The following is a 17,695-nucleotide window of genomic DNA, read 5'->3' as shown; positions in this document are numbered from 1 at the left end:
GTGTCCTGTGGGTCACCGCCCACTTCTCTTCTGCCCATGAGCTCACACTCATGTCTCCAGCACAGCCGCCCTGAAGTCATCAGGCACCGAGGGGCAGTTTAACAGAAAGCCAGACCTCTTTACACAATCCACAGTGTGCCCTGCAGGGCCCTGCAGCAGCCCTGGCTTGCCCGTCCCCATCTGCGGTGGGCTCCCTACTCCTGCCTGTCCCCTCTGACTGCAGCTCTGTACCGAGGTGGAGGATAGGTACAGTTGGGAAAGGTCTGGCCTGGAAATTCCTGAAGAATCTCCTTCCAGGCTTCCTGACTCTCTCTCAGATCCTATCCTAGTAACAGCTGTGATCCGAGCCTGCTTTTGTGGGCTAAGGGGCAGGGTGTCACTTTCCCGTGGGTAATGAAGAACAGGCCATCTTGTTTGGGGGAAACCCCTTAGGCAGAGAGCTGTGGCCAGTGAAGATCCCAGATTAGGAGTCCAGGGAACTGGTCTGTCCTGGTTCTATCACTGCCTGGCTGGGCAATTGCAGGCAGGGCCCACTGGCCAGGTGACCCCAACTGCCCACCTGCCTTCTGAGAATTATAATGAAAGTAATGAAAACCGAGTGATCTTAGCTGTATATACCTCGTGGAGCGGCTGCAAGAGCCATAAAGTTAGGAGGAAGGAAAGGTCTCTCTCCCTCTCTGCCTCCTTCCCTTCCTTCCTTTTTGGATATTTAAAAAACATTAGAGACATGAAAAAGGATTTTTATTCTCATCATTTTTGAAAATATCAGCCCTTCACTATGATTTTTTGACAACTAGGTTCCTTGTCATATCTTCAACTTTTATTTGTACTTTTAGAATTAAGAAAAACACAGGGACTTCCCTGGCGGTCCGGTGGTTAAGACTCCGCACTTCCATGGCAGGGGGCATGGGTTCAATCCCTGCTCAGGGAACTAAGATCCCTCATGCTGCGCAGCGTGGCCAAAAGACAAACAAACAAACACAGCCACAAATAATAAATAATTCTCACTAGGAAAGTTTCAAGCAAGACTTAAGTCTTAAGGATATGTATAAAAAATATTAAAGTCCTTTGTGTTCTTTTTCCACATCCATCCCCAGCCTTAACTGCTACTAACAATTTGCTGTGGATCCTTTCAAGCCTTTCTGTGTGCATTTGTTGCATGAATACTTATATACACACATATACGCTGTAATAGGCATCTGTTGGTGCATAACACATTATCCCAAAACCTAGTGGCTTAAAACAACCAATATTTATTACCTCAGAGTTTCTCTGGGTTAAAAATCTGAATGCAGCTTAGTTGAGTGCTTCTGACTTAGGTTTTCTCATGAGTTTGCATCAAGCTGACAGGTGGGGCTTTGGTCTCATCTGAAGGTTCAACTGGAAGAGAATCCCTTCCAAGCTCACTCATGTTGCTGTTGGCTAGAGACATCAGTTCTTTGCCACATGGGCCTCTCCATAGGGCAACTTACAGCATGGAAGCTGATTTCCTTCAGAGCAAGCAAACAAGAAAGCAAGAGGGTATGCTCAAAACAGAAGCCATACTGTTTTGTAACCTAATCTCAAAAATGACATCCCATCACTTTTGACATTTTTTGTTCGTTAAAAGAGAATCACTACGTCCAGCCCCCCATTTAATGGGAGGGAATGGTGTGAAGGGTCAGATACCAGAAGGTGGAGATTATTATAAGCCAACTTAGATGCCGCCCACCCCCCTTCCCACCATACACACACACACACAGAAATACGATCACCTTCTCTGGGAGGTCTACCCTTTTAAAAACTGAAGTTCCCATCTCTTAACTTCCTTCACCTTCCTCTGCTTTTTTTTTTTTTCCTCTTTGCAACAGTTGTCACCTTCTGATAACTTAAATTACCTATATTTTATGTTTATTTCTTCCTCTCCTAATCAGAATATAAGGTCCATGAGGGCAGAGGTTTTTTTGGTCTATTTTGTTCTCTGCTGTTTCCCCAGCATCTAGAACAGTGCCGGGCACATTAGCCTTCAACAAATGTTTGTTAATTAAATGCTATATGCATTGTTCTGTAATTTGCTTTTCCTACAAGTCAGCATATATAAGGTCGCATCATTCTTTTTACTGGCTGCTTAATACTCCACATCATGGGACATTCCATACATTATTTAAAGCTTACCTTCTTGATGGACATTTACTTGTTTCTGTGTCCTCACCATTTAATGCTGCTGCAGACATCCTCATATATGCATCTTCATGCATTTGTATGAATAATTATGAAGAAATGCTCGTAGAAGTCCTGTAGTAACTTCAAGCCCTATCTTTTGTGGTTGAACCACATAAGGAGGGAATTACATAAGGAGACTTTTCATCTGTTTGTTGCTTGTTTGTTTTTACATAAGTCATGTTCACTGACTGCTTCACCTTCTTGTGCCTTGACATTTAATTTTGCATGATCAGAAACTGCCTATGTAGTGACTTTAGGATTTCAGTTACCTATTATCTGCTGGGGTCTGGTCATTTTTGCTGCCTGTGTGTTAACTAATTTCCACAGAGTTAGATTACACTGAAAAGCATGGCATCCTGGTTTGTGCAAGGCATCAGGGAGAACTTGGAGATAAAACATTATTTTAGTTTTCTAGAAACTTGCCCTCTACTTGGGCGTTAAAACATAAGTTAAATATAGACAACAGTTCAAGCAGTGAATCAGAAATATGTGTGAGCAGTTCAAGGGCAAGAGAGGCCAACAGGAACTTGGTCAGGACAGGCTTTCTGGGGGGAATGGGGCTTGAGCTACACCCTGAGGGAGGAGAAGGACCTGGAAAGGAGGGCAAGGGAAGATGTTCTAGGTAGGTAACGAGTTATACCTAGAGGACAGGGAAGGAAGAAGCAGTTCCCTGCTCAGCACGGAAATGCCACAGGAGTCTCCTTGGTTGATTCTGAATCCTTGCAGTAGCAGCTGGCAATGCCTGGGGATCATGACAAATGCCCTGCATCTTAAGTGGAAGGTCACTGGGAGACTCAGTCAGAGTTTTTGTCTGAGGAATGCCAGGTAGCAGACAGTTGGCCAGTCATTGCTTCTGGAAAGCTTTGAATGGTGGTTCCAGTGCCCATTCTCTATCTGGTGACAGTTGGTGCCCAGTTTAACCCCCAAGGAGCTCCCCTCTAACCTCCTGTGTTCATCTTCTGCCCAGGACTCTGCATCAGTCACTCTCCCACCCCTGCCAGCCTCCATGGCACAAGCACACAATTTCCTGTTCAAAATTGTGTGTGCTCTGCCCCTGAGTGTGGCCTGGCTGACTAACCTGTCACAAAATCAAACCACTGCCCTGGCTCACCCTCTAGGGCCAAATAACCCTCACGGAAAGAGATTTCTGCAGGGCACATAGGCCTGCCCATCTCCCTTTGTCATTGTTCTGACAGTGTCATCCGCTTGCTTTGGGAGAAATCCCAACAGCCTGACTTGCCCCACTGCAACCCTCGCTTTAATCTCAGCTATGAAAAGGGTGGAAACATGGAAACCAAAATGAAGGTCAGAGTGCTCGAGCCCCCATCTGTCCTGAGGATGACACTGCTGCTGCAGTACCACCCAGCACAGAGTAGGAGCTCAACAAATATGTGATGAAAAACTAGGTAGTAGTACTATAATGATCCTCCTTTTAGAAGAGCCCCAGCAAGGCAGCTCTGTTTCTTCATCCAGGTGGAACAGTTGAAAATGAACAATATGAAGCTGCCTGGAAAGGGAAGCCTTAGGGGCAGCCTCGAGCTGTGAGGGGTTTGGGAGCCTTGCCACTGGGCCTGGGTGCTCACCGATCGGGATGGGCCAGAGGAGTGCAGAAGGGGTGATTTGACTGGTTTGTCTGCCCCAAACGTTTCCCCTTTCTTTTTTTTTTTTTTAAACATCTTTATTGGAGTATAATTGCTTTACAATGGTGTGTTAGTTTCTGCTTCATAACAAAGTGAATCAGTTGTACACATGTTCCCATATCTCCTCCCTCTTGCGTCTCCCTCCCTCCCACCCTCCCTATCCCACCCCTCTAGGTGGTCACAAAGCACCGAGCTGATCTCCCTGTGCTATGCGACTGCTTCCCACTAGCTATCTATTTTACGTTTGGTAGTGTATATATGTCCATGCCACTCTCTCACTTTGTCCCAGCTTACCCTTCCCCCTCCCCATATCCTCAAGTCCATTCTCTAGTAGGTCTGTGTCTTTGTTCCCGTCTTACCCCTAGGTTCTTCATGACCTTTTTTTTTTTTCTTAGATTCCATATATATGTGTTAGCATACGGTATTTGTTTTTCTCTTTCTGACTTCCCCTTTCTTTTGATTCCAACTGGCACATCCACTTTCTCTTACTGATCTGCAGCCTCTGGGTGTCACCTTAAAGCTTCCAGGAGCCCTACTGTGGCTGCCTAAATTATGTCAAGTTCCCCTCCCTCAGTCAACTTTGCCCTCTTGTTTCCAGACTTTTCAAAGCACTTTCAAAGTTGCTTTTTCATGTGGTCCATTTTAACTGACATGTTATTGGATTTTTTTTTTTACTTACCTATTGGGACAACTACACAGTTCTCCTAGGGAAATAACAGAATTTTAAAAAATGAAAAGCAAAGTCTCCAAAGAACGATCCTATCTTACTGACCAGCCAACCCGAGCTAATTGTTTCATTAGGATGGACAGGTCTGGCGTTACAACACTAGGGGGCGCCAGTGACTAAATCACCTATATAAGCTGCCCTTGCTAAGAAATTCTCTCTCTTCATTGGGTTGCTTCATTCTTGTCCTTTCTGTCACCTCAGAAGAGACAGAAGACGACTTGCATGAAGTTGGTGGGCAGGTGCAGGTGAGGTGGGCTGTGCGTCAGAGGGTAGCTGTTGCTAAGGGGAGTGGGGCAGAGGATGCAGAGCTGAGTGATGTTGCCTGGCGTCTGGGAGGCTCTGAGGATTTTCAGGCATTGTTAGTAATAACTCAGTTAATGGATTTGGCACCATGGCCAGGCTGCGGTGGAGCTTTCTCGTTTGTTTATATTGCCTGAGAAAGCTCCCCCCCCATCAGCGCACATGCTCCCCCATCCCCACACCCCTGCCTTTGGTTCTGTGGGCATCTTCAGCTCCATAATTCACTTGAACTCTTCAAGCCTGGGTTGGGAAGGAGGGGGAGTGGAGTCTGCGCTGTCCCTCCCTCTAGGTCAGGGACCAGGCTGTGAAGGGCCAGTAGGAGGTCTGGCCATCCTGCCTGGTTTCACTCCAGAAACTCTGTGTGTGTTTGTGTGTGTGTGTGTGTGCGCGTGCGTGCGTGCATGCGTGCACGTGTGTGTGTTTTAACAGACTTTAACTTTTAGAGCAGTTTTAGGTTCACAGCAAAATTGAGGAGCAAGTACGGAGATTTCCAATATACCCTCCTACCCCCACCCACGGACAGCCTCTCTCACTATCAACATCCCGACCAGAGTGATACATTTGTTACAGTCAGTGAACTTAAATTGATACATCATTATCCCTCAGTTTACATTAGGGTTCCCTCTTGGTGTTGGACATACTGTGGGTTTGGACAAATGTACAGTGTGTTGTATCCACCGTTATAGTATCATACGGATAGTTTCACTGCCCTAAAAATCCTCTGTGCTTTGGCTATTCATCCTTGCCCCTCCCCAACCCCTGACAGTCACTGATCTTTTTACTGTCTCTGTGGTTCTGCTTTTCCAGAAAGTCATATAGTTGGAATCATACAGTATATAGTCTTTTCAGATTGCCTTCTTTCACTTAGTAATGTTCATAAGTTTCCTCCATGTCTTTCATGGGTTAATAACTAATGTATTTTTAGTGCTGAATAATACTCCATTGTATGAACTTACCACAGGTTATTTAGCTGTTCACCTACTAAAGGACATCTTAGTTGTTTCCAAGTTTTCATAATTATGAATAAAACTGCTGTAGACATCCGTGTGCTGGTTTTTGTGTAGACATACATTTTCAACTACTTTGGGTAAATACCAGGAGTGTGATTGCTGGATTGTAAGCTAAGAGTATGTTTGGTTTTGTAAGAAACTACCAAAGTGTCTTCCAAAGTGGAAGACGTTTTTCATTCCCACTAGGAATGAATGAGAATTCCTGTTGCTGCATATTGTCACCAGCATTTGGTGTTGTCAGTGTTTTAGATTTTGGCCATTCTAAAACGTGTGTAGTGGTATCTTGTTTTAATTTGCAATTCCCTAATGACATATGATGTGGATCATCTTCTCATATGCTTGTATGCTATCTGTATATCTTCTTTTTTTTTTTTTTTCGGTACGTGGGCCTCTCACTGTTGTGGGCCCTCCCATTGCGGAGCACAGGCTCCGGACGCACAGGCTCAGCGGCCATGGCCCATGGGCCCAACCGCTCCGCGGCATGTGGGATCCTCCCGGATCGGGGCATGAACCCGTGTCCCCTGCATCAGCAGGCGGACTCCCAACCACTGCGCCACCAGGGAAGCCCTGTATATCTTCTTTGGTGAGGTTTCCACTCAGGTCTTTTGCCTATTTTTTAATTGGGTTGTTCATTATCTTATTGTTGAGTTTTAAGGGTTCTTGCATATTTTGGATAAGCTTTTATCAGATATGTCTTGTGCAAATATTTTCTCCCAGTCTGTGGCTTATCTTCTCATTCTCTTGACAGTGTCTTTTGCAGAGCAAAAAATTTTAATTTTAATGAAGTCCAGCTTATCAATTATTTCTTTCATTAATCATGCCTTTTGTGTTATATTTAAAAAGTCATCGCCATATCCAAGGGCACCTAGATTTCCTCCTATGTTATCTTCTAGGAGTTTCATAGTTTTGAGTTTTATATTTAGGTTTATGACCAATTTAGAGTTAATTATTGTGAAGGGTGTAAAATCTGTGTCTAGGTTCATTTTTTTTTTTTTTTTTTTGCATTGGATATCCAGTTGTTCCAGCACCATTTGTTGAAAAGACTGTCTTTGCTCCCTTGTACTGCCTTTGCTCCTTTGTCGAAAATCAGTTTTATGTTTATGTAGGTCTATTTCTGGGTTCTCTATTCTGTGCCATTGATCTGTTTGTCTATTCTTTCACCAGTACACACTGCCTTGATTACTATAATTTTACAGTAAGTCTTGAAGTCAGGTAGTGTTGGTTGTCCAACACTTCTTCAATATTGTGTTGGCTCTTCTGGGTCTTTTGCATCTCCATGTGAACTTCAGAATCAGTTTTTCAATCTCCACAAAATAATTTCCTGAGATTTTGATTGAGATTTCAGTGAATCTATAGATGACACTGGGAAGAACTGTCCTCCTTACAACATTGAGACTTCCTACCCATGAACATGGAATATCTTTACATGTATTTAGTTCTTTTTTTGTTTCTTTCATCAGTTTTGTAGTTTTCCTCAGTCTTGTACATATTTTCTTAGATTTATACCTAAGTATTTCATTTTTTAGGTGATAATGCAAATGATATCATGTTCTTAATTTTAAATTCCACGTAATCATTATTGATAAATAGGAAAGTGATTGGCTTTGTATATTAGCCTTGTATCCTACAACATTGCTATAATCACTTATTAGTTCCAGTTTTTTGGTCAGTTCTTTCAGATTTTCTGCATAGATAATCATGTCATCTGCAAACAAAGACAGTTTTATTTCTTCCTTTCTAAGCACTATGCCTTTTACCTCCTTTTCTTGTCTTATTGCATTAGCTAGTACTTCCAATGCAATATTGAAAAGGAGTGGTGAGAGGGGACATCCTTGCCTGGTTCTTGGAACTAGAAAGCTTCTGGTTTCTTACCATTAAGCGTGATATTAGTTGTAGGTTTTTGTAGATGTTCTTTATCAAGTTAAGGCAGTTCCCCTCTATTTCTTTGTTGCTGAGAGATTTTATTATGAATGGGTATTGGATTTTGTCAAATGCTTTTTTTTTTCATTGATTGATAGGCTTTGTGATTTTTCTTCTTTAGCCTGTTGATGCGATGGATTACATTAACTGATTTTCAAATACTGAACTAGCCTTGCATACCTGAGATAAATCACATTTTGTCATCATATATATTTCTTTTTATACATTGTTGGATTCAATTTGGTAGTATTTTGTTGAGGATTTCTACATCTATATTTGTGAGAGATATTGGTCTGCAGTTGTCTTTTCTTGTAATGGCTTTGTTGGTTTTGGTGTTAGGATAATGCTGGTCTCATAAAAGGAGTTAGGAAATGTTTCCTTTGCTTCCATCTTCTAGAAGATATTGTAGAGGATTGGTATCATTTCTTCCTTAAGTGTGTGGTCCTGGAATTCACTAGTGAACCTATCTGAGCCTGGTACTATCTGTCTTGGAAGGCTATTAATTACTGATTTTATTTCTTGAATAGATATAGATCTTTTACACTGTATTACGTGTGTGAGGTTTGGCAGATTGTATCTTTCAAGGATGCTTTTGCTACATCCTGCTAATTATGAAAAGTTGTATTTTCATTTTCAGTCAGTTCAAAATATTTTAAAATTTCTCATGAGACTTCTTCTTTGACCCATGTGGTACTTAGCAGTATGTTATTTAATTTTCAAGTATTTGGGGATTTTTCCAAATATGTTTCTGTTATTGATTTCTGATTTAATTCCACTGTGGTCTGAGAATAGACATTGTATGATTTCTATTATTTTAAAATTGTTAAGATGCGTTTTATGGCTCACATTGTGCTCTGTCTTGGTAAATGTTCCATGTGAGCTTGAGAAGAATGTGTATTCTGCTGTTGTTGGATGAGGCAGTCAATAAATATCCAGTTGATTTGGGCTTCCCTGGTGGCGCAGTGGTTGAGAGTCCGCCTGCCGATGCAGGGGACACGGGTTCGTGCCCCTATCCCGGAAGATCCCACATGCCGCGCAGCGGCTGGGCCCGCGAGCCATGGCCGTGGAGCCTGTGTGTCCGGAGCCTGTGCTCCGCAACGGGAGAGGCCACAGCAGTGAGAGGCCCACGTACAGCAAAAAAAAAAAAAAATATCCAGTTGATTAATGTGACTGTTGACTTCAACTATGTCCTTACTGATTTTCTGCCTTCTGTATCTATCTGATAGAGGGGTGTTAAAAGTCTTCAACCATAATAGTTGGTTCATCTATTTCTCCTTGCAGTTCACTGTTTTTGCCTTACGTATTTTGGTGCTCTGTTGTTAGGTGCATACACATTAAGGATTTTAATGTCTTCTAGGAGAATTGACCCCTTTATCATTGTGCCCTTTGAAAACAAAAGAATTTAGAATTTAAAACAAACTTCAGACTGATTTTTCTTATTTGAAAGACTACAGTTATTTGCAGCATACAAATGGAGAGAGTAGTGTAAAATGCATCAAGTTTTATATGATAAATATACTTTCAACCTAATGGCTGCTTCAAAAGCAAAGAGTGAAAAATTACCTCTTCTTAAAAGCCATCTAGACTGACTCAATAAAGTTCACAATTTAGGAAGATCAATTGCTACTCTATTTCCATAGATTGCAAAATGATTTCAGAAACAGATTAAACATACAGTTGTTTTACAAAAATAGAAATATTGTTTGGGACTTTACAAAACTTTATAAAATATAATACTATATTTGTAAATTCAAGATAGTTTCACACTGAAATAGAAAATACTTCCACAAATATGAAGTCTAGGCAAACTTAACTGGTCTCTCCTAACCATTCTCATACATTATTTCTTCCAAATCTTCAACCTAAGTAGATCTGTGATCTAGCATGAGATTTTTTTGAAGAGATTGGTTAATTTCAAGAAGTTGTATAAGATTTTTCATTCTAGAAACAATGTTAAAGCAGATGAATTTACATCTAAAAATATGTCTCACTAAAAGTAGAAATAATGCAGTGACAATTTGTATTTGATAAATTTCAAGCCAGATTCCTCAGAATGACAGTTATAATTTGGTACCTACAAAAAGTAAAAATATACAGTAATCACAACTATTTTATGGAAAAATATTTATTCATATGGAATAAAGAACCTCTAAATTTAGTTATTTGTAGCTGTCAAATGAGAAGTATTTTCTAATCACACCCATTTATAACATTCATTTTACACCTCAAAGAGCACAAGTGTATTTTTTTTTTTTTTTTTTTTGCAGTACACGGGCCTCTCACTGTTGCGGCCTCTCCCGTGGCGGGGCACAGGCTCCGGACGTGCAGGCTCAGCGGCCATGGCTCACGGGCCCAGCCGCTCCGCGGCATGTGGGATCTTCCCGGACCGGGGCACGAACCCTTGTCCCCTGCATCGGCAGGCAGACTCTCAGCCACTGCGCCACCAGGGAAACCCAGCCAGTGTATTTTTAAAACAAAGTAAAAAGTGAGAAGGTAGGGTGTTATTACATGCAACAGTGCTATTATGATAAGGCACCACCTGGTATATGAAAAAGCCAAAGTATTTCCAAAGCATGTATTTCTGTTACTGGTGTCTTAACCTTTAGATAGGATGGTTAGAAAAAAGCTAATAACATTATTAACTGACCACATCATACTCCTTTTCCATCATTCTTTGCCTTTAGTTTTTCCATATTACAGAACATATAATAAACAACAGTATAGTACATGATATGGTAAATAAACATCTTTTCCCAACCATTCAAGAAAATAGTGTAGAATTAAAACAAGAATAAGAAACCAAAAATTTTTCTGATATATTCACAATAGTCTATCCCTGTAGAAGAATAGGGAGCTGGGGGAGGTGAGGAGAGAGCGGCAGCAGCAGTTGGGGTTGGGGGATGGTAACAGGACCTATTTTCTGTAGAATATATTGAGGCACATAGGTTAAAAGTTTCTCAGGCAAATTCATTGCTAGAGCAAAACTGACAGAAAGCTCAGGATTTTACATTCGCCCCAGAGCTGATTTCTCAGATAGTCACATCTGATTAAATATTTCAAAATATGCCCCTAGTCACTGCTATCATCATCGTCATTATCATCAGATACATCATTTAAAGGAGACTTCAGTGACTGATTATAAGAGTCCGATCTAGTAGGCTGGCACCTGGCCATGTCCCCAGTAGAAAGCAGGTCATAGTAGACCTCACAAATCCTCACAGGCTTAGAGGACTGGCTGGGAAGAAGTCTCTTTTCAGAGCAGGGCCCACCGACAACAAAACCACATTTGTGGCAGTGGTGACGACGATTAACAGGTGTGAATTTTGCTCTCTCACAGCACATACATACAGTTGCCTCAGAGTCAGGAACCCAGACAGCAGCATGTTCATTCATACTGGGTGTCTTCCCACTTTTGGAGAGCAAATCAGTAACACATTTATCTATGTGATTCATCCATTCTGATTTCTCAGTGGCAGAATAAACTGCAAATGATTTAGTTGGCGTCTTGATCAGCCATCCATTCCTCAAGTCTCCCTCATCTGTGAGAGAATCCATTGTGGCATTTTCCAGGGGAATAATATGTTATTTGTTATATTTTTTCTTCTGGATGGCAATATTGCCATATACAAGAATATTATTAAATAAGAAAAACTGCCTTGCTTTAGGCTTTTTTGTGCACAACTTAGTCAATACTCCTTCTCCAATGAGAACCCATCCAGGTATAGTTAAGGGTTAGCCAGCTGCTCCAAAACAGTTTTCTACTATATTTTTACGTCTAGTATTTGCTTCACTGTTTGCCAAGCAATCCACCATCTTTTGCTAATAGCCTCCACACTCGGGAACTCCACACTCCAGAGGCCCTCCTCTCCACATGCTGCCTCTCCCCTTCTGCCTGAAGAACTTCTTTTAACATTTCTTGCAAGGCAGGTCTATTGGCAACAAATTCCCTCAATTTTTATTTGTCTGAGGAAGTCTTTATCTCTCCTTCACTTTTGAAGGATAATTTCACAGGCTACAGAATTCTGCATTGTTTTTTCCCTCTCAGTACTTTAAATATTTCACTCTACTCTCTTCTTGCTTATGTGGTTTCTGAGAAGAAGTCAGATGTAATTCTTATCTTTGCTTCTCTGTAGGTAAGGTGTTATTTCCTTCTGGTTTCTTTCAGGATTATTTTTCTTTATCTTTGATTTTATGCAGCTTGTATATGATATGCCTAGGTGTAGTTTGTTATTGGTTTTGATTTTTGTCATTTATCCTGCTTGATGTTCTCTAAGCTTACTGGGTCTGTGGTTTGGTGTCTGACTTTAATTTGAGGGCACTCTCAGTCATTTTTGCTTCAAATATTTCTTTTGTTCATTTCTCCCTTTTTTCTCCTTCTAGTATTCCCATACACATATGTTACACCTTTTGTAATCATTCCACATTTATTAGATATTCTGTCCCTTTTTTTTTCAGTATGTTTCCCTTGCTTTTCTGTTTTGGAAGTTTCTGTTGACATATCCTCAGGCTCAGAGATTCTTTTCTCAGTTATGTCCATTCTACTAATGGGCCCATCAGTGACCTTCTTCGTTTCTCTTACAGTGTTTCTGAGTTCCAGCATTTCCTTTTGAGTCTTTCTTAGAATTTCCATCTCCCTGCTTGCCCATCTGTTCTTACATGCTGTCTACTTTATTGATTAGAGCCCATAGCATATCAATCATAGTTGTTTTAAATTCCTGGTCTGGTTATTCTAACATCCCTGCCATGTCTCAGTCTGGTTCTGCTGCTTGCCCTGTCTCTTCAAACTGTTTTTTGCCTTTTAGTATGCCTTGTAATTTTTTTTTTTTTGATAGTCAGACATGATGTGTTGGGTAACAGGAACTGCAATAAAAGGCCTTTAGTAACATGGTGCTAAGATGTTGGGGGAGGGGAAGCATTCTGTAGTCCTATGATTAGATCTCAGTCTTTCTGTGAGCCTGTGCCTCTGAACTATGAGCCTTACACATGTTTCTCAGGGTCCCCCCCTCCTCCACCTTATGTGGGACAGGATAGCTAGCATGGGCTGGAGTTGGGTATTTCCCTTCCCCCAGGTTGCTTAGGATCTGATAAAACTACAATAGTTTAGTCTCTGGCAAAATAGCTTCTCCTGAGAGTAGGCCTTGTTAAGAACAGGGTGCTCTGGTATATTTCAAAATCCTTTCCCTCTCCCCCTGTCATAAGCAGGAGGGAGTTTTTCTCCAATGTTCACTGTGAGAAACCTGGTCAGACAGTTAGAGGTAAAGCTCCCAAAGTGTGGGAACCCCTATGACGGGGTCAGCCTAGGGTCTTTGACTCTCAGACTTGTCCACTCTGGGACCCCAGCAGTTCGCCACTTTCAGTGCCAGCTTCCCTACCCTGCACTGGTTTCCACGGGGTTGCTGCTCGGGAGTTTCTGCTCCACTAAGTTGTGATTCATATAGTTACTTGTCTGTCTCTCCCTCAGGGCAGCGGTTTGCCCTGTGACCTTACTTCTCTGATAAATCTTAAGAAGAGTTGTTGATTTTCCAGTTTGTTCAGCTTTTTACTCATTAGGGCAGAGCAACAACTTCCAAGCTCCTTATGTGCTGGCCTGGAAACCCAAACAGTTTACATCTTCGCCTTTGATGTCCTACACCAGGGACAGTGAAGTGATGTGGACAAAACAGAGACATTCAAGCGTGGCCTTTGTCCCTTTGAACCCAGATTTTGGATTTGAAAGGGGCCTTGGAGGTCACCTCATTCAGTCTCCTTCTTTTCAGATGAGCATCTTGATAGGCTGTACTGTGGGCATCCCTCTCTTGGGAATATTGCCACCTTTCAGCAGAGTAATAGAGTGAACCGTGTACAGGGGACCCATTTGGGTTCAGCATCCAAATGAACTTTCTTCAGAGAAACCAGTTACGTCCTGTGGTCAGTGTTCTGCTCCCTGAAAGGAAATTTCAGTGTGATTTTTATTTATCCATAAACTGGTGACCTCCGTATGGTGGTTTGATGGATGGTTTTAGTTCTGTGTGAGGGGATGATGGGTGATCTTTCATGTTTCTTTTTTTTTGTCTTTCTCCATTTTCGAAATTCTAACAAATGAACATGTGTTCCTTTTACAACCAGCACAAAATGAGGTAATGTTTTAGGCTGTGACCATTTGGAAGCCTCTCCTCTGTGCTTCCTTACAGTCTGCAAGATGAACGTTCACCGGCGCTGCGAGACCAACGTGGCTCCCAACTGTGGCGTGGATGCCAGGGGCATTGCCAAAGTGCTGGCTGACCTGGGTGTCACTCCAGACAAAATCACCAACAGTGGCCAGAGGAGGAAAAAGGTAACTGGCTCTTTGGTGGTGTTTCTGGAGCTCTTTGTGAGCCAGCATCTCCGTGTTGGCTTCCCGAGAGTCACTTGGAGTGAAGTTCTGAGACTGCTGAGTTTGAGACACTGGACTTGAAGCAGCACGTGCTTCAAGAAAAAAGAAAAAAGAAAAGGTCAGGCAGGTAACATGAAAGTCTCCTTCGGTTCCAGAGGTGGGGAAAAGCTAAGCAAGTCTCAAGTGTCGTGTTTCTTAGGGGAACGTCAGCTTCAAGATGAGGATTCTGGAATTCCCTCCAGAAAAGACTCGACTCTAGACAGGGAAATAGACTTATCTGCCTCCAGGACTGGCATGAAGGCAATGTCAGTGCTCAGACTTTGCCTCTGGTATCACTTTAATGAGGATAAATGGATGAAGAGCTGGAACCACATTCTTTTCTAGGAAGCAAGCCAAGAAGATTTGTGATAGTGCCGGTACTCGGCTGCCCAAGAAATATTGTTATGTCCCGTGACATGAAACATCTGGGCCTGTCTTTGGAGACCAAAGCCCTGTCTCTATCCGTGTGACATTCTGAATGTCAGTAGGAAGAGATCCATTTGCTAAAATGTTATTTTGGTAAGTCAGGGCCCACAGATGTAAATAGAGCTAAAGGTATCCATAGCATTTTGTTTGAAGACCCTTCTTAGCCTTGGATCCTAGCCTAGAAAATGTAAGAATTCTCTGAAAGACTAAGTTATGAGAAAATTGGAACCATGTTAACTGGGCAAGAAATCCTGGTGGGGGTGGGTGGCCCTTGTTGCCCGGTATCAGGCTTTTTTTTTTTTTGGTGGTACGCGGGCCTCTCACTGTCGTGGCCTCTCCTGTTGCGGAGCACAGGCTCCGGACGCGCAGGCTCAGCGGCCATGGCTCATGGGCCCAGCCGCCCCGCTGCATGTGGGATCCTCCCGGACCGGGGCACGAACCCGTGTTCCCTGCATCGGCAGACTGCATGTGGGATCCTCCCGGACCGGAGCACGAACCCGTGTCCCCTGCATCGGCAGGCGGACTCTCAACCACTGCACCATCAGGGAAGCCCAGGCATTTTTTTTTTTTTTTTACTAGAAAACAAGCCTGACTCTGGGCGCCTCTACAACTTGACTCCCAAATGTCGTCCCTGAATTTTCGCTTGAAGTACCTTCTGGAGGGTGTTTTAGAAGCTGCCCATGCCTTCTCCCTGCTGCCTCTCAGAGGAGCCTTTTCCCTGAAATGGGAAGGTTTGGGTTGTTTCTGTCTTCTTAAACTTCTTCTTCCTTACCTTTCCAATAAACAAAGCAGTTTTTTAAGGATTGGAGAAAAAAAAACATTCTCTTCTCTGGTTAACTGTGAGATTTTGTGCTTCTGGTGGCTCTTCTCAGCTCTGTCAGTCCCGCTGGTGGAAACAGGACTTCAGTTATTGACCCAAGACATTGGAGTTGCAAGCAGAATGTCAGCACCCAGAATGCTGGGGCTCCACCGAGGAGGCGGCTTAGACGAACAGCCTGTGATGACAGTGTTGAACACACACATTTATGAGCTCTACAGGGAGCCCTGTTCAGGAGACATGATTTTGTTTCTTGCTAGAAGTAAACTGAGGCAGAATCCTTATTGTCATGAAACATTTCAGAGAAAACTCAGTACCTGCCCCCTCCCCTGTATTTACATGGGCCATAATGGCAGTAGCCAGGCATCGTCTATCTGCCCTGGATTTGGGAGATCCTGGAGGTAAGAAGCCAACATGGAGAAATTTAGGAAGGAACAAAGTCAAAGACTAAAGGACTTCAGTCCTGATATTTGTATTGCTTTGATGCTTCTAATGCAAAAGCTGGAAAAAGTCAAGTGAACCAAATAGTAGCTCAAGTTAGTACGAGAGGATGGGAGACAAGTGCCCTTGGCCAGAAGCTTAAAGGGCTTCTTTGCAGGAGCATCAGGCTTGCTAGAGCTTTGGTTCCCTTAACATTGCCCCTTGCAAATAGTCCATCATCCAGAAAGAACGTGTGTGCACAGCAGGTAGATCAAGAGTAAAAGGGAGAAGAAGGGCTTGCAATCTCAGAGTCGAAACCTCTGACTTAAATGGGCACTTAAAATGGATATGCCATCACCTATGCCAGGAAACAGACTTCACTGGGGGTGTCCTGCTAAAATTTGCCAATTGCCGACAAATACCGATAGGCCTGAAGATGTTTATTGAGCTTCTGTTATGCGTATCACTCTCTGCAATCACCAGGGGCAGTACAAATCCTAGATAGGGTCTTACTTTCAAAGAACCTACAGTCTACCTGAGTAGCGAGCCCCACACTAAATAAAGCTGAACAAGGTAATGAATAAATGCAAGCGGCTGTTAGAGGCAAGTGTCAAGTTGCTCTGGATGAGGTAACTTGCGTTTCTTGGGTAGGCAAAGGAGGTTTCATGGAAGGGATAAGGTTGGGCTTTGCTTAGAAAGGTCAGCTGTATTTGGATAGAATAAAAATCAAGCAAACTGACATCTCCTGTTTTCTTCCCTTTAACTGGCAAATGAAACCTTGAGTCTCTGCCTTCAGACTGCCAATTCAGCAACTGCTACCGTGCGCCAGGGACTACTAGGGCCCCGGCATCGTTTCTTGATGCTTTTGACCTCAGGGAAACTCCCCACGCTCCCTTCTCATCCCTCTCTCCCCTCGTTCTCTCCCTCTCTCTAGCTCATTGCTGGTGCTGAGTCCCCGCAGCCTGCTTCTGGAAGCTCACTGTCTGAGGAAGATCGATCCAGGTCGGCCCCCACCTCCCCTTGTGACCAAGGTGAGACTCTCAGATTTGCTTCTTTACCTCTGAGCTCTGTCCTTGGAAGGACGAGGGAGCCCGAGGCCTCTTCATCCAAGCATGGCCTTGTGAGCAGAAACAGCCAGCAGCCCTGGAGGGTCTCCAGGGTGACCTTTCCCAGCTGACTCCTTAGCTGTGCTTTCCCTCTACAAGGCTTTCTTGAGGGTGAGGCACTAAATGGCTGTGCCAGCCTGAAATCCGCCCCCAGGCAGGGTGAGAGAGAGCGAGCTGGGGTGCTGTGGTTCTTTTTTTCTTTTGCCTCTCCCTGGTTTCACGTTCAGGAGAGGGAGAAGCCCTTCCCTCACCCCGCTGCCCAGCATCTGCTCCCAGGCCCGTCAGCACTGCTCAGTTGAGTCTGACTTACTTCCTCCCTGACTCTCATCATGGTACCCAAAACCTGAGAACAGGGCAGGAGTCGGGGAATGGGTGGGGGAGGGCGTCTACCACGTGGGTGGGTGGGGATAGGAAGGTGAAGCTGGCGAAGAGCCTGCGAGAAGCAGTGGGGAGGAAGCCAGCTCTAGGACTGACTCCCCTCTACAGCTCAGCTCAGGACATTTCCTTCCCTGTCAGAATGTGCTGGAAGTCATCAGAGGTTTCTGAATTCTACAGGCATCCAAGGATGCCGAGGCTGAGGAGGGACTTAACATGTTTAAGACCTTCCCCTCTGGTGACCAGAACCAGATCTCACTGGGAAGGGATTTTTGCATCGGCAGAACATTCACAATCATTCGTGAATCATAACAGTAGTGCCTTGTAGCCCCTTTTCTTTCGTCTTCCTTATCCTGATTTT

General features: G+C 43.4%; 1 protein-coding gene and 1 pseudogene across 4 annotated transcripts in view; one reads left to right on the top strand and one right to left on the bottom strand.

Moving 5' to 3' along the window:
• Positions 1-17,695, top strand: part of PRKCE (protein kinase C epsilon) — a 550,583-nt gene that overhangs the window by 342,364 nt on the left and 190,524 nt on the right. For all 3 annotated transcript variants that reach the window (XM_081254637.1, XM_081254636.1, XM_081254635.1), the window contains 2 exons: positions 13,970-14,112; positions 16,788-16,884. In XM_081254637.1, coding sequence (XP_081110763.1) covers positions 13,970-14,112; positions 16,788-16,884 — 240 coding nt within the window. The remainder of the gene's footprint in view (positions 1-13,969; positions 14,113-16,787; positions 16,885-17,695) is intronic.
• LOC308628088 (pleckstrin homology domain-containing family F member 2-like) lies at positions 10,869-11,743 on the bottom strand (annotated as a pseudogene). Its single transcript has one exon. The product of its transcript is annotated as a pleckstrin homology domain-containing family F member 2-like (transcript).

The sequence above is a fragment of the Mesoplodon bidens genome, assembly GCF_964165515.1.
Source record: "Mesoplodon bidens genome assembly, chromosome: 14".
NCBI lineage: Eukaryota > Metazoa > Chordata > Mammalia > Artiodactyla > Ziphiidae > Mesoplodon > Mesoplodon bidens.
This window is presented reverse-complemented; position numbering and strand designations above follow the sequence as displayed.